Below are 24,223 nucleotides of genomic sequence, written 5' to 3' on the forward strand. Positions count from 1 at the left end.
ATGTTCTGGCAGGGTTGTTGCTTGTTGACTTCAGTACTTGAAGAACATAAGCAGCAAGATCTCTGAATGTCTTGGGGACTGTCTTTATGGATTACAGCAAGGCCATTCCATCAAAGAGCCATACTGCTGTTGTAGGGATGTATTTGCTGGTTTAGCTAGCTCTTCTAATGAATATAAAGGGATGCCTTGGTAGTCTTTGCAGGTGCTAGGTAAATGAAGACTTAAATGACAGTAAGAATGAGAAGGTAAATAGGAAAATTTGATAAGCCGTAATAAAAACGAAGTTAATTAGGCAGAGCTTCGGTAGTAGTAAAAAAAAAAAAAAAAGAAAAAAAAAAACAAACAAAAGGGATGCTTACAGCACCTAGGGTTCCCAAGCGGTCACCCATCTAAGTACTAACTAGGCTCGATGTTGCTTAACTTCGGTGATCAGACGAGAACCGGTGCTTTCAACGTGATATGGCCGTAAGCAGCAGAATAGTAAATTTTAAGATATTTATTCTATAAACAGATACTAAAACTCTTTTTCGTGATAAATTCATTTCTTAAAAATCTATATACAACTTTAGACGTTCTTTCGTTAAAAATCTATGACGTCGTGAGTGGGCTTGTGACATTGTGTTTCATCTGCTTCACAGTGCTAATAAGTTAAACACTCGCACCAACACTTAATCGTTATTGACGTTGTATACCAGTTGAACTTCATTTTCATTACGACTTATGAACTTTTCCTATTTTCCTTCCCACCAGCAAGTCACACTACTACGTTTCTTACACGTTCATCTTTACTACAAAACATTTCACATTTCCTGCGCCAGCGCTTTACAGGGAATGTTGTTATATGCCGGTGTGATGATGTGTTACGATCACTATATCAAGTGGCTGTTTTCCTGGCAGCAGCTCGGAGGACATTGCAAAGCTGTGTGTCCCGATGGTAACTTGGGGGACGATAAACAACGCCAAGCAGGAGTGTTGACATGGTCATACGCACGTCACAGAAAAAAACACATTATTTAACACATATTACACTTTTTTCTTCATCTTTGTGACCGAGTGCTAAACTAGAGATTAACAACGCGAAACGTGAAATGTTTCTGCTAATGATCAACGTGTAAGGAACGTAGTAGCCTGACTTGCTGCTGTATAACGTGTTCTAGGTAAATAAAAACTCAAATGACCCTAACAATGACTACGAAAGGTCCATAAGTCGTGATGTAATTGAAATTAAATTGGGCAATATTTCGGTATTTCTATATGACGGCAATTTTGAGTAAATGTTGGTGCGAGTGTGTGTTTAACTGTATAGCTATGTGAAGATGAGCCATAAAGTCACAGACTCCCTCATCATATCATAAATTGTTTGTAAATTTTAAAGAGAATGAACTTATTCTAAAATAAGAAGTTTTAGTATGAGTTTATAGAATAAATATAGTAAAATTTACCACTTTGTTGCTTACGGCCATATCACGTTGAAAACACCGGTTCTCGTCCGATCACCGAAGTTAAGCAACATCGAGCCTAGTTAGTACTTAGATGGGTGACCGCTTGGGAACCCTAGGTGCTGTAAGCATTTTTTTTTTCTTTAGATTTACTTTTATTCTAACAGTATGATAGTTATATAATAATAATAATAATAATAATAATAATTGTGTACAGTGTCAGGTGCACTACAACTCATCTAAAGTGTATATATAATCAGGTGTAGTTTCGGCGGATTTCGGAAAGCATGAGGGCCTTAAAAGATGCAGTGTCGTGGCAGTCAACAACTGACGCAGGCAGTTTATTCCATGCTTCAGCAACTCTGAGCGTGAAAAAATATTTCCGAAAGTCATGGGAGCTGTATTGTTTTCTGACTTTGTAGGCATGTCCACGTGTGTTAGACACATGGAGATCAAAAAGGTGTTCAGTGTTGTTGTTGGTGAGGTGGTTGATAACTTTGTGGGTGTTTACCAAGTCCGTCGCCAAACGCCGGAGCTTCAGTGAATCCATGCCCAGGGAAACAAGGCGCTCAGAATATGGTAGGTGTCTGATGGAGGGTATGCGTTTGGTTGCACGTCTCTGGACAGATTCCAGGAGGTCAATGTTCTGTGCAAGATAGGGGTTCCAAACTGATGATGCGAATTCCAAGTGTGGTCGTACCATAGCTGTATACAGTTTTAAATAGATGGCTGGAGAGCGGCTAACAAAAGACCTGCTGAGTGATGCCAAGACACCCTCGGCCTTCCTGACAATCTTAGAGATATGCTTTGACCAACGCAAATCACTGCTGACAGTGATGCCTAGGTCACGCTCGCAAGAGGATTTCTTGATATCAGTGTTGTGGAGGGAGTATGTGAACGCAGGGTTTTTTCTCCCAAAATGCATGGTGGTACACTTGTCCACAGCCAGTTTCAGTTGCCAGTCTGTGATCCATTGCTGCATTGTGTCTAGGTCTGATTGCAGGAAAGAGTTGTAGACATCAGGATCTGTCCTCTTGATTTCAAGGTACAGCTTGATGTCGTCTGCATATTTCAATACTGTGGCATTCTTTAAATTGGCATCTATGTCGTTAATGTATGCCACAAACAAGAGGGGACCAAGGACAGATCCCTGTGGTACACCCGATGACATCTCATATGGTGTAGAGTGCTGTCCTAGAACTGTGACTACCTCCTTTCGGCTGAGGATGAAGGATTTCAACCAGTTAAAAAGGTCATCCCCCACACCCATTGCAGAGAGTTTCACCATAAGCCTTTTGTGTGGCACAGAGTTGAAAGCCTTAGCAAAGTCAAGGTAGACAACATCCACCCATGAGCCACTGTCAGTAATCTGAGTAATGTCCTCAAGGAACTCGACAAGCTGGTCACTGCAGCTGGAGTTAGGGACAAATCCATATTGTGAGGGTCGGATGAGACTGTGAGAGCTCCAGAAGTTCCAGAGTGTTTCTCTGACACACGATTCCATCAGTTTTGCAATACAGCTAGTGAGACTGACTGGGCGATAGTTGACAGGTGATGTGCGGTCGCCCTTTTTGAACAGAGGAATGACACTGGCAGTTTTCCACTGCTCCGGAGTAGCACCATTGTTGAGACAGTACTGGAAGAAAATAGAAAGCTGGTGTAAAAGGAAGTGCCTGCCACGTTTGAGAAGCAGGTATGTAACTCCATCGAGACCAGGGGAGGCATAGTTGCGCTTATTTTGAAGGTGACGTCGCAGCATTGCAGGTGTAAATTCCATAGTTGTTATGGAGTTTGCTGTTAGTGATGGTGAAGATGGTACATTTTGACTTTCAACAGTGAATATGTTTGCATAGCACTCGGCAATGAGTTCTGCGCATTCCTTGGGGTCGTCAGTGATCTGGTTTGTGTGAGGGTTGCGAAGAGGGCCCACTGGAGAGTGAGGTCTCTGCTTTGAGTGCACATATTTCCAAAAACCTTGCTGTCAGGATTGGCTGCTATGCACTGTTCAAATTCAAGCACTGCTTTTTTTGTCACTTGCTTGAGATGGTTGGAGGATTTATTCCGCTTCTTCCTGTTGGTGTCTGATTTATGCAACCTGTATTCCCGTTCAGCAGTCCGACGTTCCCTCCTGGCAAGTCGGACCGCTGAAGTTTCCCAAATTGCCCTTTTGGGGCGGTTCTTCTTTTTTTGTTTACGTGGCACTGATGCTGCACATGCTGCCCATATTGAGTCCAGGATACTCTGGAGTATAGTATTCACATCTCCAGAGTTGTAGAATTCACGCCAGTTTGGGTGCTGTAGTTCAGTGTGGTACAGGTTCCAATCTGCTCTCTTCCAATCGAAGGAAGCAGATTGGAGATGGTTCAGGTTTTTGTTGCCCGCAAGAGCCAGATTGGCGATGATCATAGCATAATCAGAGTCACCTAGAGGTTCCTCCGTAGTGCAATTGATAACCGCTTCAGGAGTTGTGGTGAAGAGCACCACAAGGTGTTGTCGCCTCTTGTTGGAGAGGTGACTACTTGTGACGGGTTTGAGTCCAGCACAAGCTCAACAAAATCGTTTGCACTCTGTGGCCAATGGAAGGTCTCCCAATCGATCTCAGGATGATTGAAATCGCCTGCAATAAACACATAAGTGGCTGTTTTCCTGGCAGCAGCTCGGAGGACATTGCAAAGCTGTGTGTCCCGATGGTAACTTGGGGACGATAAACAACGCCAAGCAGGAGTGTTGACATGGTCATACGCACGTCACAGAAAAAAACTTCTTGTGATTCGTTCAAATCGGCACAAGGAATTACCAAAAAATTTGAACGAACGTAGACCATCACACCACCACCACGGCGGTTAGTGCGGTCCTTACGGAAGAGGTTGTACCCCGTAATGTTGAAAACCCCATCACAGAGTAAGGAATGCGCCCATGTTTCCGTGACAGTGATGAAGTCAGGGTCAACACTTCTGACGTAGGCGTTGAACAAATGTATTTTGTTGCATAAACTGCGAGCATTTAAGGACAACAATTTGTACCCTGCTCGCAGTTTATGATAGTGGATTCAATTTGTTTTCATTATTGAATACAGAATTCTACTCGTATATTTACCAAATCAAGCGCGTGGGAACATCTTGTATGGCTGTTCTTTATTTATGAACCTTGTTGACAGTGATAGTTGTCCACTTAGGTTTATTAAAGTTTTTGTATGAAGATGTTGAAAATATGTTCATTCTTTTTAAAATGTAGTTTTCTTTTAATTTTCGCTTACTACACATATTACACTTTTGGCGAAGTTTCGTTTGTCGTACAGCTCTGTGATGATGAGACAATGTCACAGACTCCCTCATGATATTACAAACTTCAACGAAAGATTGCGTTAAATCGTATATAAATTTTAAAGAGAATAAACTTGTTCTATAATAAAAAGTTTTAGTATCAGTTTATAGAATAAATATCTTAAAATTTACTGCTCTAATACTTACGGCCATATCACGTTGAAAGCACCGCTTCTCGTCCAATCACCGAAGATAAACAATATCGAGTCTTGTTAGTACTTAGATGGGTGACCGCTGGGTCCATTTACTTTTTTTTTTTTTAGTTGTAATTTGACCTGCAATCTATCTTCATTATTGAATACAGAAATCCATAATTTAACAAAATCGAGCGGGTGGGAACCTCTTGTATGGCTGTTCTGTATTCATTAACCTTGTTGACAGTGATTATCAAGGGTTTTCCCGTGAAGATGTTGAAAGTACCTTTCATGTAGCGACTGAAGAAGGGGTTTTTCTTTGTGTTAATTGTCCTGTACTCTATTTTTTTGTTGTTTAAAAAAATGTCCAGTTCCTTTGGTTTGTGTCTATGTTTTCGTTTCTCATTGTGTTCGACGACTTTTTGGTGTCCTGTACTCATATATGCGTGTATATGTACATGTAGAGGTAGGTATGCATATGTTTTATTTATTAATATATTATATGACGAAACGCACGCATCCCCCTTTTTAAGTAAGATTGTTCTTTACACTAAGTTTTGTTCTTGATATTAACTTTGATGCGCACTCTTAACCTTTCTGTCCATCCCTTTCTCAGCCTTCATTCTTTGATTTCCTTTTCCTCTACTTAACTTGTCTCTTCCTCTCTCTCACTCTCCCCCTCTTCATTCTTCATTGTTTCCTCACAACCATTCCCCTTCTTCTCTTGCTCCTCCTCCCCCTCCCGTCGTTGACCCGCGACGAGACTTCCGCTACTGTCTTACCAGCCTTTACCCTCTCGAGGTATGGACGACAATTCTTTTTGCTCCGCTCGTCGTTCACAAAAAAATCCGCGTTCGCAATACTTGTTTTCGTTCGGCGTTAACAGCCCTTCTTATCTTGTTTTTCCTTGTCCTGTCTTTTACTGTTTATAATTTGTACTGTCGTTACTGTCCTGTTTTTGTTACCATTTTTTACCCCTCTGCGAAAAGATCCCAGAATTTTAATTGATTTGCTTTTCGCAGGAAGGAAAGTTTCTTGTCGAAGATACGTCTCGCTTTCACCTTTGACGCCGCTGAATTTTCCGAAACTCCTCACACCAAAAGCACTTTCCTACAAAAGTTTTATATATTCGGAATCTACATACTATAACAAATATTCGTAGAATAATTAATTAAAGTTACGATCTACCAAGGTGGTGGGGCATGAATCTGTAGTTATGCCGTTTCTCTATTCGTTTTACTCGTTAATCCGTTTTCTTCTCATTTTACAAATAATTTCCTCTATATCACATCTAACATCCGATGATAGGTTTTCAGAGACAACAAACCAACATTTCAGTTTGAAAGTTATTATTTAAGACGAGGAAATATATTTTCCTAAAGTTTTTATGTTTTCGCTTCAAAATAATTACTGTGACACCGAGAAGTTCACAGAATTCTATTAATTACATTGTTATTAGTAGTATTATTATCATCATTGTCAACTTACTGTATTCTGATAAAAACTGCAAATCACAGACCGATAACTAATTAGTCTAATTAATAATAATGATGTTAATTACAAAGCACCTTACACGCACGGAAGCCAGTAAGTGCATGACGTCATCAAGAGTGAAAGCGCGCCATTTCGTGGCCGACCTATCGACGGCCGGAATGAACTATTATAGAAGTTATTTCCCTTCGTCTCATAGTATTTCTGTAATTCTCTCCTAGATGGCTCTACTGACTGGTGGGATTCCCTCCAGTATCCCCCTTAGTTTCATTCTATTAATATCTGTATTGTGTGTCAAGGCTCTAATTTGAGGGAATGATTTGCCACAGATCTCGCACTGATATATCTTCTCTCCTGTAAGAATATATTTCTGTTTAGCTAAAACGCTAAATAGAAAATCTCACAGTGATAAAATCTTTATTATGATCCTGAGATCGAACATAGAAAACGACATAACAGTACAAAGAATTACAAAAATGTTATATGAGTCTGAATGAAACTTTTTAAAAATTTAATTATAATGAGAAATAAACGAATAATTGGCTTACTTTTGCCTGAAAAACAACTTTTGTGTGTTTGTTTGTATTTTTTTTAGAAATAGAACTAGGGATCAGAATAGCAGGTTCAAGATTTGAACCCGGCACCCTTTTAAGCCCAGCAACTATTTTTTCCTTTCATTGATGATTAAGGTAGAAAGGGAACAGGGTCCAGATATAGAGCAAAAAAAACAAGCACAATATTTTATTAATTATTCTTTATTCAGAAATTCCTATAACTGATGAAAGGAAAAAGCCTGTGTTTTAGCAGACCAAACAGTGTTAATTATTGTTATGACTTGATAAATTTTGACATTGAGACAGTAACATGTCTGAATACACACATGTTTATGCATGTGGCTTTTTTGAGAGAATGATTTGCCACACATGTCACACTGCCATGGCAACTCTCATGTAGGGATTCGTTCATGTAGAGTTAAGTTAGGTCTATGAGAGAATGCTTTAACACAGACACGACCATTACATAGGTTGTGTCTGGTATGAAGATTTTCGTGTGTAGTTACAACACCATTTGCAAAAAATGAATTACAACTAATGCGGGATTATGCCTTCTCTCCTGCATGTGTAGGCTTGTGATTAGTCAAGTGAGTGCTTTGAGAGAATGATTTACCACAGATCTCACAATGATAAGGTTTCTCACCAGTATGAAGGCGATTGTGAGTAACCAAATGACTATTTTGAGAGAATGATTTACCACAGATCTCACAATGATAAGGTTTCTCTCCTGTATGAAGGCGATTGTGAGTAACCAATTGACTATTACGAGAGAATGATTTACCACAGATATCACACTGATATGGCTTTTCTCCTGTATGTGTAGGCTTGTGATTAGTCAAGTGAGTGCTTTGAGAGAATGATTTACCACAGATATCACACTGATATGGCTTTTCTCCTGTATGTGTAGGCTTGTGATTAGTCAAGTGAGTGCTTTGAGAGAATGATTTACCACAGATATCACAGTGATAAGGTTTCTCTCCTGTATGAATGCGTTTGTGTGTAACCAGATAACTATTATGAGAGAATGATTTACCACAGATATCACAATGATAAAGTTTATCTCCTGTATGAAGGCGATTGTGATCAACCAAATGACTTTTACATGAGAATGATTTACCACAGCTATCACAATGATATGGCCTCTCTCCTGTATGAATACGTTTGTGTCTTCGTAAGGCACTATTTTCAGAGAATGATTTACCACAGCTATCACAATGATATGGCCTCTCTCCTGTATGAATACGTTTGTGTCTTCGTAAGGCACTATTTTCAGAGAATGATTTACCACAGATATCACAGTGATAAGGTTTCTCTCCTGTATGAATGCGATTGTGAGCAACCAAATTACTATTACAAGAGAATGATTTACCACAGATATCACACTGATATGGTTTTTCACCAGTATGAATCTTCTTATGGTTAGTTACATCTTTACGTTCACAGAATGATTTACCACAGATATCACAATGATAAGCTTTCTCACTAGTATGAATGCGATTGTGAGTAACCAAATGATAATTACGAGAGAATGATTTACCACAGATATCACAGTGATATGGTTTCTCTCCTGTATGTGTACGTATGTGATCAGTCAAGTGAGTGCTTCGAGAGAATGACTTACCACAGATAGCACAATGATATGGCTTCTCTCCCGTATGTGTACGTTTGTGTCTAACAATGTCACTATTGTAAGAAAATGATTTTCCACAGATATTACAGTGATGTGGCTTTTCCTCTTTATCAAGATTTTCTGATTCAGTTAAATTATTCATTATGAGAGAATTACTTATCATACACTTCACAATGATAAAGTGTTTTTCATTTCCATAAATACATTTCCGTTCACTTTTGTCACTTCATTCAGATAACAATTTAATGCAATGTTTCTTCCATACATTCCACAGAAAGAAAAAATATTCCACTGTTCCTTGTTATAGACTGTATTTATATACAGAGGTAGACTTATTCATGAATGCTCCTTATAAATATGCTGTCTTCATTTAGGTGATGAGAATATCAAAGACACTTCTGAATGGAGAGATTTCCTTCACATCAACATGTTGTGATATTCTGAAATAGGAAAAGAAGCAGTTAGATAAAACTGGATAGTTGACCAACATAAGTAATTCAACATTGCAGATTTTATATCACTACCATTGTCATGCATTTACTGTCCATGCTTGCATAAGTAGATTGAGTTGGAAGGTGTTAGAAGCTAATGGGAATGGAGCTAGCCAAAACGAAAATGTAGTGGGCATAACATGACCAGAGTAGTGAGTTGATGCCATCCAGAATTTCGCAGAGCAAAGTTGCCACAAGTGAAATGGGCTGTTTATCAAGTGATCAGAGTTAATGATGAAGAAGCATTGTTACTCGTCTGCCGCCTTTCCGCTAACTAATTAAAACTCTCACTTCTCTTCATGGGCACTGAACTTCCCTCTAGGATCCATATGTGCCCACCCTGATGGGCTGAAGAATGACATAGCAGAACAGTGCTATGGTGTCACAAGTAAAATAGCTTTCCTGACTTGCTACAATATTAAATACTGGCAGAATCACTAAAATGCCGGATTAACAGCATTTCGTTCATAAATAGCTTTGTCAAACTAGAGATAAAAGCAATCAGGAATGGGAGTGTGTCTGTGCATTGTTTGTTTCTCTTCAATCAGGTACACACTGTGAGAGTGCGTACGATCGATCATTTGAGCATCCAGATGCCCCTCCCACCTAACCAGGAGTCCCTTCTCTGAAGACCAGCTTGCTAGCTAGCCCACAGTGAAGGTCCCTCTTTATATTTCGTCTGTCATGAGTTGGTGCCCCAAAAGTCTTTCCTTTCAAAGTATGACTTCCACTCAGGTCGACTTTCATCCTTTCGAGGTAAATAAAATAAGTAGTAGAGCACTCGAGTCCCTAAAGTTAACTCGTCCCCTTCCTACAAATTTCAGGTTCTGTACTTAAAAATACAAAAAAAAATCATTATTATTATTATTATCATCAACATTAATATTTTATAAACCCCAAAAAGTAGAGTCGGCTCATGGAGCAAAATCCTGACTCCAAATACATCTTACAATTTCATGAGTCCTTCATTAAAAAAGGGGACAACGGTAATTATTCTCCTTCCTCTTGCAGGTGTTACGACCACTCATGGAAATGGTGACACATGTCTTTGTGAGCAGGGAGGATTTCTTCAGTACAATCAATAGCTGCAAACCCTCTGAAGACCTCACAGTTGTGTCAGGGTAGAATGGATATAATTCGCCTCTACCCATCTATAGACAGAGATTTTGTTGTAGGGTGCTCGTAAAGACAAGAACATTACATACGTTGGTGAGACATCTAGAAGCATTGCAGAGGGATGAAATAAAAATTAGAGGCAGCATGATCACATAACCAGTCCTCCATAATCTAGCAAAGGTACTACTCAAAAAGAATGGTCCCGGGGCGCGCACTTGTGCTAGTTTATCGTGACTGGTCGATCCTTCAACGACTACCTAGCGCGAGTATGCAAATTAACAGATGCGCGCATAATAATATATGTATATAATGGCTGAATATATATCAAATAAAATGGGTTTTGTCTTAAACAAAGTAAATAAAAGACTCAACAAAAGAAATTACTTACTTTGTGTTTTATTTTCTTTGTTTAAAAAAAATTATTTGTTAAAAAAAACCTCATACATGTCTAGCGTATGCGAGTGTGATTTTTAGTTGCGCACTCGCGTTACGTAGTCTTTGTAAGATCCACTAGTCACGACTAGCTAGCACCGGGGCCACGCTTGTATAAAAGTACCCATATAATTATATATATATATATATTTTTTGTATATATATATTTTATATATAGAAATATTGTATATATCTATATTGTATGTGTATATATATATATATATATATATATATATATGTATAATGGATCACGTACCCCGGTGAACGACCAGGTAGTGAAGGATAGGGGAGCCAAGGCAGCAGAAACCGGAAGCCCCCCTGTACCAGTGGTCCTACGAAGAAATAAGAAATTAGAAAAACAGAAGAAAAAAGGAAGGACCAAAAACAAAAATAAGGAGGGAAAAGGAGGAAAAGGCAAAACAACCAAAGCTGAAACCCCAACCCCCCACAGCAGAGAACTCCATGGAGGATCCAATGCCACCCAGTACACTTCAGGAAAGAAGAAATCTGGAAGGCACCGAAGAACCTGTAAGATCTACATGCGGGGCAAATGTTGGCATGGTGAGGATGGTAAAAACTGCCGGTTCACCCACCCAACAGAACTTTAGAGGACTCAAAGAGAAAAACTTTGCCGAGGGAACACAAGAAATGTCTCCCAGGAAAACTTTCAAAAACGAAGTGCGCTCCTCAGATGTTCTGCGCAACGCAGCAGCTGAGCAGGAGTCTTTTTTATGCATAGCACAAAGAATTGTCCGGCAGCTAACCTGGCTACACCATGCACAGAGAAGGAACCCTGCCCACCACTATGCAAGACCACCACAGTCAACAGACACGGGATGGCCTCCCCTAACGCCTGCACAGCCGTCACCCCAATACTTTTACTAAATATTGGGGGCCTGTTGCATCAAAATAGTAACAAAATTTCTTTCCTGAGAGATCTTACTGCATGCAATCAAGCCCTATGCATAGCACTTGTGGAAACTCACCTCAACCCTGATATAGAGGACGCAGAAGTAGACATACCAAACTATGCCATACTGCGAAAAGACAGAAGGGAAAATACATGGTGGAGTTGCTGTATACATCCGAGATGACCTCACACCCCAGGTCTTGATGACATACTCAAATTCGGTATGTGACAACTTAATTGTATACATAAGACAACATAATATAGTCATATGCAATACATATTGCCCACCGGATGCCCCAAATCACATAGGCAAGTTTGAAGATTGCCTCGCCAGAATTAAAGAAATCCTCATGAATCTGGAACACCACGTGACCATATTTCTTATGGGTGATTTCAACTTCCCCAACGTCAAATGGCCCGAAGGTCACATACTCTCAGGAATGAATCATTGCAAGCAAATACAGGTGGAGTCCCTGCTCAACCTCACCAATGCCTTATTCATGGAGCAAGTTGTACTCAAGCCAACTAGGGCGAATAACATTCTGGATCTCTGCTTCACGAACAATATGGACATCATTCATGATGTGAAAGTGACACCGACATCAGTTTCGGATCACAACATAATAGAGCTGTCTATGTTTGGGCCAAAAGTAACCAGAGACATACAGCCTAAAGGAAGCACCCGAAATCTCTCCAATCTGAACTTCCACAAAGCAGATTGGAAATCGATCCAAAAAGAGATCCTCAGAGAGGACTGGCCGGAATGTCTCACCACACCAGACATTGACATGAAACTAGAATGTTTCATGTCTTCTGTGCAAGCCGTATGCCAGAAATATGTCCCAGAGCACAAGGCCAAAACAAATAGGAGCAAGATTCCAAGAGACAGGAAGATCCTCATGAGACGACGGACGAAGGTTGCAAATGGTCTCAACCAACATCCCAAAAGTAGCGAAACGTCCCGCCTAAAAACAACACTGATGGAGATCGAAAAAAGGCTGCAACAATCTTATGTGAAGGAGAAAGCAGGCAAAGAAGCCTGGGTTATAAAAAACATTAAATCAAACCCAAAGGCCTTCTTTCATTACGCAAAAGAAACAGTCTCAGTGCACTACAAGATAGGACCCCTCCTCCAAAAGGATGGCTCCCTCACAGACAGTCCAACTAAGATCAGTGAGATGCTGAATGACCAGTTCAAAAGTATCTTTACCACCCCGTTGGAACACAGACAAGTGAACGAACTAGTGGACTTCTTTGCCGCCTCACCTATAACCAGTGAGGCAGTTACAATAGAATGTATTGACATTAGCGAAAAAGATGTCCTACTAGCCATAGATGAAGTGGACACAAACTCAGCTGCTGGTCCAGATGGTTTCCCAGCCATCCTCCTCAAAGCGTGTAAGCATGCCCTGGCAAAACCCCTCAAGATTCTCTTCCAGAGCTTTCTTGAGAATGGCAAACTGCCAAGCAAGCTGAAGGAGGGAATAATATGCCCAATACATAAAGGGGGAAGTAGAGCAGATGCCAAAAACTATAGGCCTATCTCTCTGACTTCACACATCAGCAAAGTCATGGAAAGGATAGTCAGGAAGAAACTAATCGCATTCCTTGAGGAAAATAACTTGCTGAGTGATACCCAGCATGGTTTTCAACCAGGTAGGAGCTGCCTGACCCAGCTCTTACAGCATTATGACTGGGTGTTGAGGCAGTTACTCAACAAATCAAATGTGGATGAAATCTACCTTGATTTTGCAAAAGCTTTTGACAAGGTGGATCATGTTATGATATGCCACAAACTGCGTGACCTCGGCATAGCTGGAAAACTTGGAGTGTGGTTGCATGATTTCCTGAAAGATAGGAGTCAGGCAGTAGTGGTTAATGGAGCCACCTCTATGAACACACAAATAGTGAGCGGTGTTCCACAGGGCACTGTCTTGGGACCACTGCTTTTTATAGTGGCCCTCTCAGATATGTCCTCAAATGCCCGGATAGCCACTCTGGTATGTTATGCAGACGATACGAAAGTCTCGCAGAAAATACAGAACCCCAACGATGTTGCACACCTGCAGCAAGAGTTGGACTCAATCTACAGATGGGCTGAGGATAATAATATGCAGTTTAATGCCGAAAAATTCCAGGCCCTGAGCTACAAGCATCCAAAACTGAATATTAAACTTACAGGATACACCGGTCCACAGGGAATTTCAGTCCCAGAGCCTAAGTCTGTGAGGGACCTGGGTATCAACATGAGTGATGATACCTCTTTCCAAGTGCACATTACCAGGATGGCGACAAAGTGCAGATGACTGGCTGGGTGGATCCTAAGAACATTCAGAACCAGAGATAAGGAAACCATGATGGTCCTCTGGCGGACATTCGTCCTCAGCCACCTGGATTACTGCTCACAGCTATGGTCACCCACCAGTGTAAAATTAACAGCGGACCTTGAAGCAATCCAGAGAAGATTCACAAAGAAGATCGTCTCTTTGCAACAGCTAAGACTCTACTCCCTGGAGAGAAGACGGGAGAAATATGCAGTAATATATGTCTGGAAGATCCTGGAAGGAATTGTGCCAAATTTTGGCATTGTAGGCTACACCAATGCTAGAACAGGATGACACTGCATAGTGCCAAAGATCCCAGCAATGCCATCACGCTTAAGGACCAGCTTCTGCAACAGCCTGGGTTTCAAGGGCCCACAGCTTTTTAATATTCTCCCAAAGAGTCTGAGGAACTCGTACAAAGTAGATGTAGCGGTTTTTAAATCAAAGCTGGACATCTTCCTGTCAAGAGTCCCAGAAGAAACTACCTCACGTCAAGAGGTGCAAATGAGAGTAGCTATATTAAACTCAATTCTTCACCAAGTGCCACATATTAGAGGAGGTTCTTCGTAATAACAGTGTAGCACAAAACGGCGGTGCATCAGCATGGCCACAGCTCTGAACCGAAACTAAGAATAAAAACTATATATATATGTTGTATATATATATATACATATATATATTGTATATATATATATACATATTGTATATATATATGTATATATATATATATATATATTGTATATATATATATATATATATATATATATATATATATATATATATATATATATATATATATATATATATATATATAAATATATGTATATATATATATATATATATATATATATATATATATATATATATTTTTTTTAAATACAAATAAATGAAAGAATGGAGTTGAACGACGAAATTAACAAAATTCCTCTATTTTATTTTCGACATATGTTCCGAAGCCTGCATATTCCTAATTTTGTTAATTTCGTCGTTCAACTCCATTCTTTCATTTATTTGTATTTAAAAAAACACACAAATTTCCACACGATAGCACGTGATCTTTGCACTAGGCATGTAGCTTCGACCGTGTTTTTCTGACGTGAATTTGCTACCCAGGTATCGGTTAACCGAATTATCCATAATAAGATAATTCATTCAACTACTCAATTATTTATATTGTATATATATATATATATATTATATATATATATATATTGTGTATATATATATATATATTGTATATATATATATATATTGTATATATATATATATATATATATATATATATATATATATATATATATATATACATTGTATGTACATATATATATATATATATATATATATATATATATAATAAAGAAATATATATATATATATATATATATATATATAGTAAAGAAATATATATAGAATGGGACAATACAGGTCAAACAAAAGACAAAAATTTTATATGAGTTCGAATGAATTACATGTTAAAAATTTACTTTAAATATATTTTATATAACAATTAAATTTTCCTTTAACTAGAACTTTTTTTAAAATAAAACGAAAACAAAGAAAAAGATTAAAAGTTCGAACCCGGCACCCTATAAAGCCCGGCATCGATCTTTTCCTTTCATCAATGATTAAGCTGGGTTACTGACACCCACCTTTCTCATCATATCCTTCCATCGTTTTTCGTATTCATTCGGTGGCAGGGGTCTTCCTCTCCAACCCCATCTTGCACTTTAGAAGATATCTGAAGTAAGACAGCAAATCGGGGCCAGAGATGAAGGAAGAAATACTATGAAATGAAGGGAAATAATTCCTGCCGTTGATGGATCGGCCCCGAAAAGGCGCGCTTTCACTCTTGATGACGTCATACAATTACTGGCTTCCCGTGTGTGCAAGGTGCTTTGAAATTGACATCGTTATTATTAATTAGACCAATTAGTTATCGGTCTGTGATTTGCAGTTTTGTCTGAATACGGTAAGTTGACAATGATGATAATAATACTACTAATAACAATGTAATTAATAGAATTCTGTGAACTTCTCGGTGTCACAGTAATTATTTCGAAGCGAAAACATAAAAACTTTAGGAAAATATATTTCCTCGTCTTAAATAATAACTTCCAAAATGAAATGTTGGTTTGTTGTTTCTGAAAACCTATTATCGGCTGTTAGATGTGATATAGAGGAAATTTATTTGTAAAATGAGAAGAAAGCGTTGTGATTAACGAGTAAAAACGAACGGAGAACGGGCATACTACAGATTCATGCCCCACCACTTTGGATGATCGTAACTTTAATTAAATATTCTATGAATATTTGTTACAGTATGTAGATTCCGAATATACAAAACTTTTGTAGGAAAGTGCTTTTGGTGTGAGGAGTTTCGGGAAATTCCGCGGCGTCAACTTCAATTCTTCTTAACTTTCAAGAAAATAGATGTTATATTTTTAAATAAAATTTTCTACAAATATACCTCGGACGATATAGATTCCAATAAGGTAGGAATTTTGTGGGAAAACAATTCGGGGGTTACTTTTGAGGACCGTTCATTTATTTATTTTCTAAAATATTCCTTAATTCTTGCAACCTCTTCACTGGTTCTTGACCATGTCCATTATTGGAGCTGTTTCTTTTTGTTTGTTGCTGTGCATGTGTCTGTGTGCGGCAGCTTGCATGAATATTCACGTATGTATATATATGTATTTATGCTTATATATATATATGTAAACAATTCATAAATAAGGGCAAACGAAAAAATTTCTAATGCCAAATATGCCGTAAAATTGGACATATTGTCCATTCACCATATAATTTTTTCGCAATACGCACGCTACTCGAAAAAAGGTCGACAGAAATTTCTAAAAAATTCCATTATTACCATTAGAAATTTTTTCATTTGCCCTTATTTCTGAATTGTTTATAAATTTAACCTTTAAAGGTATTTCGGCGATCTTTCGCTTGTCGTAGCACAAGTTTCCGTCGATTTCCGTAAAAAACTTATTTTTTTACATAAGTAATGAGAGCGAAAGAGACTAAGAGGAAGCGATTTTATGACGAGGAAGTTTCTCTTTGAAGTCCCCGTGTGTGTGTTTGATGGGGTGTGGGAGACAGACAGTATGTTGTGTAAGTGAAGTGATTCTGTTAGTGTGTGCGAAGAGACAGAGAGAGTAATGTGTGAAAGAGAGAGATAACTGAAATTTTTTACTCTGTGTATGTGTATATGTATGTCTGCATGTGTGTGTGTATGTATCTATGTATGTGTGTGACAAGCGAAACATCGCCGGTATTTTTTAATATGCTGGCCATTGATAAATTTTTTTTCGAAAAGAATTTTATTCTACATTAGATATATATATATATATATAGATGGGTACTTTTATACAAGCGTGGTCCCATTCCTAGCTAGTCGTGACTAGTCGATCTTACAAAGACTACGTAACGCGAGTGCGCGACTAAAAAATCACACTCGCATGCGCTAGCTATGTATGAGGTTTTTTTTAACAAATAATTTTTTTTTAGACAAAGAAAATAAAACACAAAGTAAATAATTTCTTTTATTGAGTCTTTTATTTACTTTGTTTAAGACAAAACCCATTTTATTTGATATATATTCAGCCATTATATACATGTTAGTATGCGTGCATCTGTTAATTTGCATACTCGCGCTAGGTAGTTGTTGAAGGATCGACCAGTCACGACGGACTAGCACGAGTGCGCGCACCGGGACCATTATTTTTGAGTAATACCTTTGGTAGAGTATGGAGGACTGGTTATGTGGTCATGCCTCTAATTTTTATTTCATCCCCCTGCAATGCTTCTAGATGTCTCACCAACGTATGTAATGTTCTTGTCTTTACAAGCACCCCACATCAAAATCTCTGTCTATAGATGGATAGAGGCGAATTATATCCATTCTACCCTGACACAACTTGTGAGGTGTTCAGAGGGTTTGCAGCTATTGATTCTACTGAGGAGATCCTCCCTGCTCACAAAGACGTGTGTCGCCGTTTCCGTGAGTGGTTGTAACCCCTGCGAGAGGAAGGAGAATAATTAACGTTGTCCCTTTTTTTAATGAAGGACTCATGAAATTGTCAGGATTTTGCTCCATGAGCCGACTACTTTTTGGGGTTTATAAAATATTAATGTTGATGATAATAATAATAATAATAATGATTTTTCTTTTTGTATTTTTAAATATAAAACCTGAAATTTGTAGGAAGGGGACAACTTAATTTCAGGGACTCGAGTGCTCTACTGCTTCTTTTACTTACCTCGAAAGGATGGAAGTCATACTTTGAAAGGAAAGACGTTTGGGGCACCAACTCATGACAGACGAAATATAAAGAGGGACCTTCACTGTGGGCTAGCTAGCAAGCTGGTCTTCAGAGAAGGGACTCCTGGTTAGGTGGGAGGGGCATTTGGATGCTCAAATGATCGATCTTACTTGCCCTCACAGTGTGTACCTGATTGAAGAGAAATAAACAATGCACAGACACACTCCCATTCCTGATTGCTTTTATCTCTAGTTTGACAGAGCTATTTATGAACGAAATGCTGTTAAGCAATTAATCCGGCATCTTCGTGATTCTGCCAGTATTTAATATTGTAGCAAGTCAGGAAAGCTATTTTACTTGTGACACCATAGCACTGTTCTGCTATGTCATTCTTCAGCCCATCAGGGTGGGCACATATGGATCCTAGAGGGAAGTTCAGTGCCCATGAAGAGAAGTGAGAGTTTTAATTAGTTAGCGGAAAGGCGGCAGACGAGTAACAATGCTCCTTCATCATTAACTCTGGTCACTTGATAAACAGCCCATTTCACTTGTGGCAACTTTGCTCTGTGAAATTCTGGATGGCATCAACTCACTACTCTGGCCATGTTATGCCCACTATATTTTCGTTTTGGCTAGCTCCATTCCCATTAGCTTCTAACACCTTCCAACTCAATCTACTTATGCAAGCATGGACAGTAAATGCATGACAATGGTAGTGATATAAAATCTGCAATGTTGAATTACTTATGTTGGTGAACTATCCAGTTTTATCTAACTGCTTCTTTTCCTATTTCAGAATATCACAACATGTTGATGTGAAGGAAATCTCTCCATTCGGAAGTGTCTTTGATATTCTCATCACCTAAAGGAAGACTGCATAAGATGCACCAAGTGTAAGCTATGGACACATAAGAGATGCAGCAATGTCAAAGGAAGGCTAACTAGGAAGATGGTTTTTGTATGTGGCAGATGCTCAGGAACAATAAACACTGAAAATGCTCTGAGACCAACTTCCGTCACTTTCCAGGGAGAAAAACTAGAAATAGTTGATAGTTTCCGTTACCTAGGTGACCAAGTCAGCAGCGGGGGTGGGTGTGCTGAAAGTGTAACTGCTAGAGTAAGAATAGCTTGGGCAAAGTTCAGAGAGCTCTTACCTCTGCTGGTGACAAAAGGCCTCTCGCACAGAGTGAAAGGCAGACTGTATGATGCGTGTGTACGAACAGCCATGCTACATGGCAGTGAAACATGGGCCGTGACTGCTGAGGATATGCGTAAGCTCGCTTGAAATGAAGCCAGTATGCTCCGATGGATGTGTAATGCTGGTACTCACACTCGGCAGAGTGTAAGTACCTTGAGAGAAAAGCTGGACCTAAGAAGCATCAGTTGTGGTGTGCAAGAGAGACGTTTGCGCTGGTATGGTCATGTGGCGAGAATGGATGAAGATAGTTGTGTGAAAAAGGTGCCACACCCTAGCGGTTGAGGGAACCTGTGGAAGAAGCAGACCCAGGAAAACCTGGGACGAGGTGGTGAAGCACGACCTTCGAACTTTAGGTCTCACTGAGGAAATGACTAGAGACCGAGACTCTGGAAGTGTGCTGTGCGCGAGAAGACCCGGCAGGACAAGTGAGTCCACAACCCGTGGCCTTCTACATGGGATGGAGCCAGCCTACGTATGCATACCTTCCCTTCTTGGGACACAAAACTCTACTTGTGAAGACGTGTTGAGGCAAGTGAAGATCAGAATCGAAATCGATCAATGGAAATTGCGGATGTGCTACCAGTGCCGGTGGCATGTCGAAACTCTGCTTGTGAAGACCCATTGAGGCAAGTGAGGATCAGAATCGAAATCGATCAATGGAAATTGCAGATGTGTTACCAGTGCCGGTGGCATGTAAGAGAACTTTCCGTTTCGCGACCGTTGCCAGCACCGCCCCGTTTCGTGTCCGTTGCCAGCCTCGCCTGGCCCTCGTGCCGGTGGCACATAAAAAGCACCATCCGTTCGTGGCCGTTTGCCAGCTCTGTCTGGCACCAGTGGTGGCACGTAAAAGCACCCACTACACTCACGGAGTGGTTGGCGTTAGGAAGGGCATCCAGCCGTAGAAACACTGCCAGATTTGACTGGGCCTGATGAAGCCTTCTGGCTTCACAGACCCCAGTAGAACCGTCCAACCCATGCTAGCATGGAAAACGGACGCTAAATGATGATGATGATGATGATGATTCACGAACATTTTCGTGTGTAGTTACTACACAATTTGCAAAAAATGAATTACAACAACTAATGCAAGATTATGGCTTCTCTCCTGTATGTGTATGCGTGTGTCTATTCAACTGATGCCTTTGAGAAAATGACTCACCACAGATCTCACAATAATAAGGTTTCTCTCCTGTATGAAGGCGATTGTGAGTAACCAATTTGACTATTTCGAGAAAACGATTTACCACAGATATCACAGTGATATGGCTACTCTCCTGTATGAGTGCGATTGTGACTAACAAATTGACTATTACGAGAGAATGTTTTACCACAGATATCACAATGATGTGGTTTCTCTCCTGTATGAATAGCCCATTCCGGTCGGCCACAAAACAGCGCGCTTTCACTCTTACTGTCTTCTGTGTGTGCAAGGTGCTTTGAAATTGACATCATTATTATTAATTAGACTAATTAGTTATCGGTCTGTGATTTGTAGTTTTTGTCTGAATACGGTAGGTTGACAATAAGTACTTTATATATAATGAAATTATTGTATACGGTGCTCAGGTGCACCACAACTTGTCAGACAGAGCGTATAAAGTATATGCAGTAATGTACAAATGTCTGGAAAGCAAACAATGCATGAGTCAGATACATGCTTGTGTGTGTATGGAGGGGAGAAAATCAGGTGTAGTGTTAGCGAATCTCAGAAAGCATGGAAGGTTTGAAGGATGCAGTGCTCCGACAACTAACAACTGATGCTGGCAGTTTGTTCCATGCTTTGGCAACTCTCAGCGTGAAAAAATGTTCCCTGAAGTCATGGGAGCTGTGCTGTTTTCTGACTTTGTAAATATGTCCACGGGTGTTAGATGGGTTGAGTTTGAAAAGGTGCTCAGAGTTATTGTTTGTAAGATGGTTGATAATTTTATGGGTGTCTGCCAAGTCAGCGGCCAGATGTCGGAGTTTCATTGTGTCCATGCCCAGGGAAGTAAGGCGTTCAGGATATGGCAAATGCCTGATGGAGGGTATTTTGGTTGCACATCGCTGAATGGCTTCCAGATGACTGATATCCTGGGCAAGATAGGGGTTCCAGACCAGTGATTCAAATTCCAGGTGAGGTCTTACCATAGCTATATAAAGCCGCAGATAGATAGTCGGAGAGCGGCTCATAAAGGATTTGGTGAGTGATGCCAAGACACCCTCAGCCTTCTTGACAATTTTAGCGATGTGTTTTCTCCAATGCAAATCACAAATAACACCCAGTTCACGTTCACATGAAGACTTTTTGAGACTAGTGTTGTGGAGGGAGTAGGTGGACGCTGGGTTTCTCCTCCCAAAATGCATGGTGGTACATTTGTCCACTTGTCCAGCTTGAGTTGCCAGTCCATGATCCACTACTGCATTGTGTCCAGGTCTACTTGCAATAGAGATCTATAGTGTACAGGATCTGACCTCTTTATTTCGAGGTACAGCTTGATGTCATCTGCATATTTCAGCACTGTGGCATTCTTTAAGTTGGCATCTATGTCATTAACATATGCAACAAATAAAAGGGGGCCAAGAACATCCCTGTGGTACACCAGATGTCATCTCATAGGGCGAAGAGTGCTGTCCTAGAACTGTGACAACCTCCTTTCGGCCGAAAGTAAAGGACTTCAACCAGTTACAGAGTTCGTCTCTTACGCCCAATGCAGTGAGCTTCACAATGATATGGCCTCTCACCTGTATGAATGCGATTGTGATCAACCAAATGACTATTATGAGAGAATGATTTACCACAGATCTCACAATGATATGGCTTTTCTCTCGTATGAATACGTTTGTGTAAAGTCAAGATACCGCTTTGAGAGAATGATTTACCACAGATCTCACAATGATATGGCTTCTCTCCCGTATGTGTACGTTTGTGTCTAACAATGTCACTACTGTAGGAAAATGATTTTCCTCAGATATTACAGTGATGTGGCTTTTCCTCTTTATCAAGATTTTCTGATTCAGATAAATTAGTCATTTTGAGAGAATTACTTATCATACACTTCACAATAATAAAGTGTTTTTCATTCCCATGAATACATTTCTGTTCACTTTTGTCACTTCATTCAGATAACAATTTAATGCAATGTTTCTTCCATACATTCCACAGAAAGAAAAATATTCCGCTGTTCCTTGTTATAAACTGTATTTATATACAGAGGTAGACTTATTCATGAATGCTCCTTATAAGTATACAGTCTTCCTTTAGGTGATGAGAATATATATATATATATATAAATTGTATATATATATATGTATATTGTATATATGCTCTTTACTTGTTTCAGTCATCTGACTGCGGCCATGCTGGAGCACCGCCTTTAATCGAGCAACTCGACCCTGGGACTTATTCTTTTTGTAAGCCCAGTACTTATTCTATCGGTCTCTTTTGCCGAACCGCTAAGTAACGGGGATATAAACACACCAGCATCGGTTGTCAAGCAATGCAAGGGGGACAAACACACATACATATATACGACAGGCTTCTTTCAGTTTCCGTCTACCAAATCCACTCACAAGGCATTGGACAGGGGCTATAGCAGAAGACATCTGCCCAAGATGCCACGCAGTGGGACTGAACCCGGAACCATGTGGCTGGTTAGCAAGCTACTTACCACACAGCCACTCCTGCGCCTATATATATATATTGTATATATATAGTATATATTTCATATATATGTATAGTATATATATATACATACGTGTATATTTATGCAAGCTGCTGCATACAGACACATGCACAGCAACAAACAAAAAGAAACAGCTCCAATAATGGACATGGTCAAGAACCAGTTAAGAGGTTGCAAGAATTAAGGAATATTTTAGAAAATAAATAAATGAACGGTCCTCAAAAGTAACCCCCGAATTGTTTTCCCACAAAATTCCTACCTTCTCGGAATCTATATCGTCCGAGTTATATTTGTAGGAAGTTTCATTTAAAAATATAAAATCTATTTTCTTGAAAGTTAAGAAGAATTGAAGTTGACGCCGCTGAATTTTCCGAAACTCCTCACACCAAAAGCACTTTCCTACTAAAGTTTTGTATTTTCGGAATCTACATACTATAACAAATATTCGTAGAATATTTAATTAAAGTTACGACCATCCAAAGTGGTGGGGCATGAATCTGTAGTTATGCCGGTTCTGTTTTTACTCGTTAATCACGTTTTCTTCTCATTTTACAAATAAATTTCCTCTATATCACATCTAACATCCGATAATAGGTTTTCAGAAACTATAAACCAACATTTCATTTTGGAAGTTATTATTTAAGACGAGGAAATATATTTTCCTAAAGTTTTTATGTTTTCGCTTCAAAATAATTACTGTGACACCGAGAAGTTCACAGAATTCTATTAATTACATTGTTATTAGTAGTATTATTATCATCATTGTCAACTTACCGTATTCATACAAAACTGCAAATCACAGACCGATAACTAATTAGTCTAATTAATAATAATGATGTTAATTCTAAAGCACCTTGCACACACGGGAAGCCAGTAAGTGTATGACGTCATCAAGTGTGAAAGCGTGCCGTTTCTGTTTAGCGAAAACGCTAAATAGAAAATCTCTGAAGTGATAAAATCTTTATTATGATCATGAGATCGAACATAGAAAACGACATAACAGTACAAAGAATTACAAAAATGGGATCTTTTCCATTTGAACAGCAGTTTTCAACGCAATTTCTAGTTAACTTTTGAACTTCGTATACTGGTAGAATGTGTCAAAATAAAACATTTTTTTCTCTTGGCTTTCTTGAGAAAATTGTAATTTGTAAGTTTACCGTAGTTTAATTTTTCGAATTTTAACCAATCCTATGCCCTCTATTGAGCTAAAATCATTTGCTGCGTATAAAATAGACATTTTGTCACTAA

The 24,223-nt window shown here is 39.2% G+C and overlaps 2 protein-coding genes and 2 non-coding genes across 7 annotated transcripts in view; 2 read left to right on the forward strand and 2 right to left on the reverse strand.

Moving 5' to 3' along the window:
• Positions 1–84: 84 nt before the first annotated feature.
• Positions 85–23,596, reverse strand: LOC118763190 (putative zinc finger protein 56). Its single transcript, XM_036502650.1, has 5 exons — positions 23,526–23,596; positions 22,170–22,234; positions 8,296–8,394; positions 7,830–8,043; positions 85–220 (listed from the first exon to the last, which is right to left on the reverse strand). Exons 1-5 carry the CDS (start codon positions 23,594–23,596, stop codon positions 85–87), a joined length of 585 nt encoding a protein of 194 aa, XP_036358543.1.
• On the reverse strand, positions 353–471 carry LOC115211400. The gene has a single exon (XR_003881659.1). It is a non-coding gene; the product is annotated as a 5S ribosomal RNA (ribosomal RNA).
• LOC115211389 lies at positions 1,452–1,570 on the forward strand. The gene has a single exon (XR_003881648.1). It is a non-coding gene; the product is annotated as a 5S ribosomal RNA (ribosomal RNA).
• LOC118763134 (zinc finger protein 883-like) overlaps positions 15,528–24,223 on the forward strand; it is a 30,981-nt gene continuing 22,285 nt past the window's right edge. Inside the window, exons 1-2 of one of the 4 annotated variants that reach the window (XR_004998890.1) lie at positions 15,528–15,813; positions 18,909–18,992. The gene's annotated coding sequence lies outside the window, so the exon portion shown is untranslated. The other 3 variants (XM_036502491.1, XM_036502492.1, XM_036502490.1) reach the window with 3 other exon arrangements.

Source organism: Octopus sinensis, linkage group LG4 (assembly GCF_006345805.1).
Source record: "Octopus sinensis linkage group LG4, ASM634580v1, whole genome shotgun sequence".
In the NCBI taxonomy this organism is placed as follows: Eukaryota; Metazoa; Mollusca; class Cephalopoda; order Octopoda; family Octopodidae; genus Octopus; species Octopus sinensis.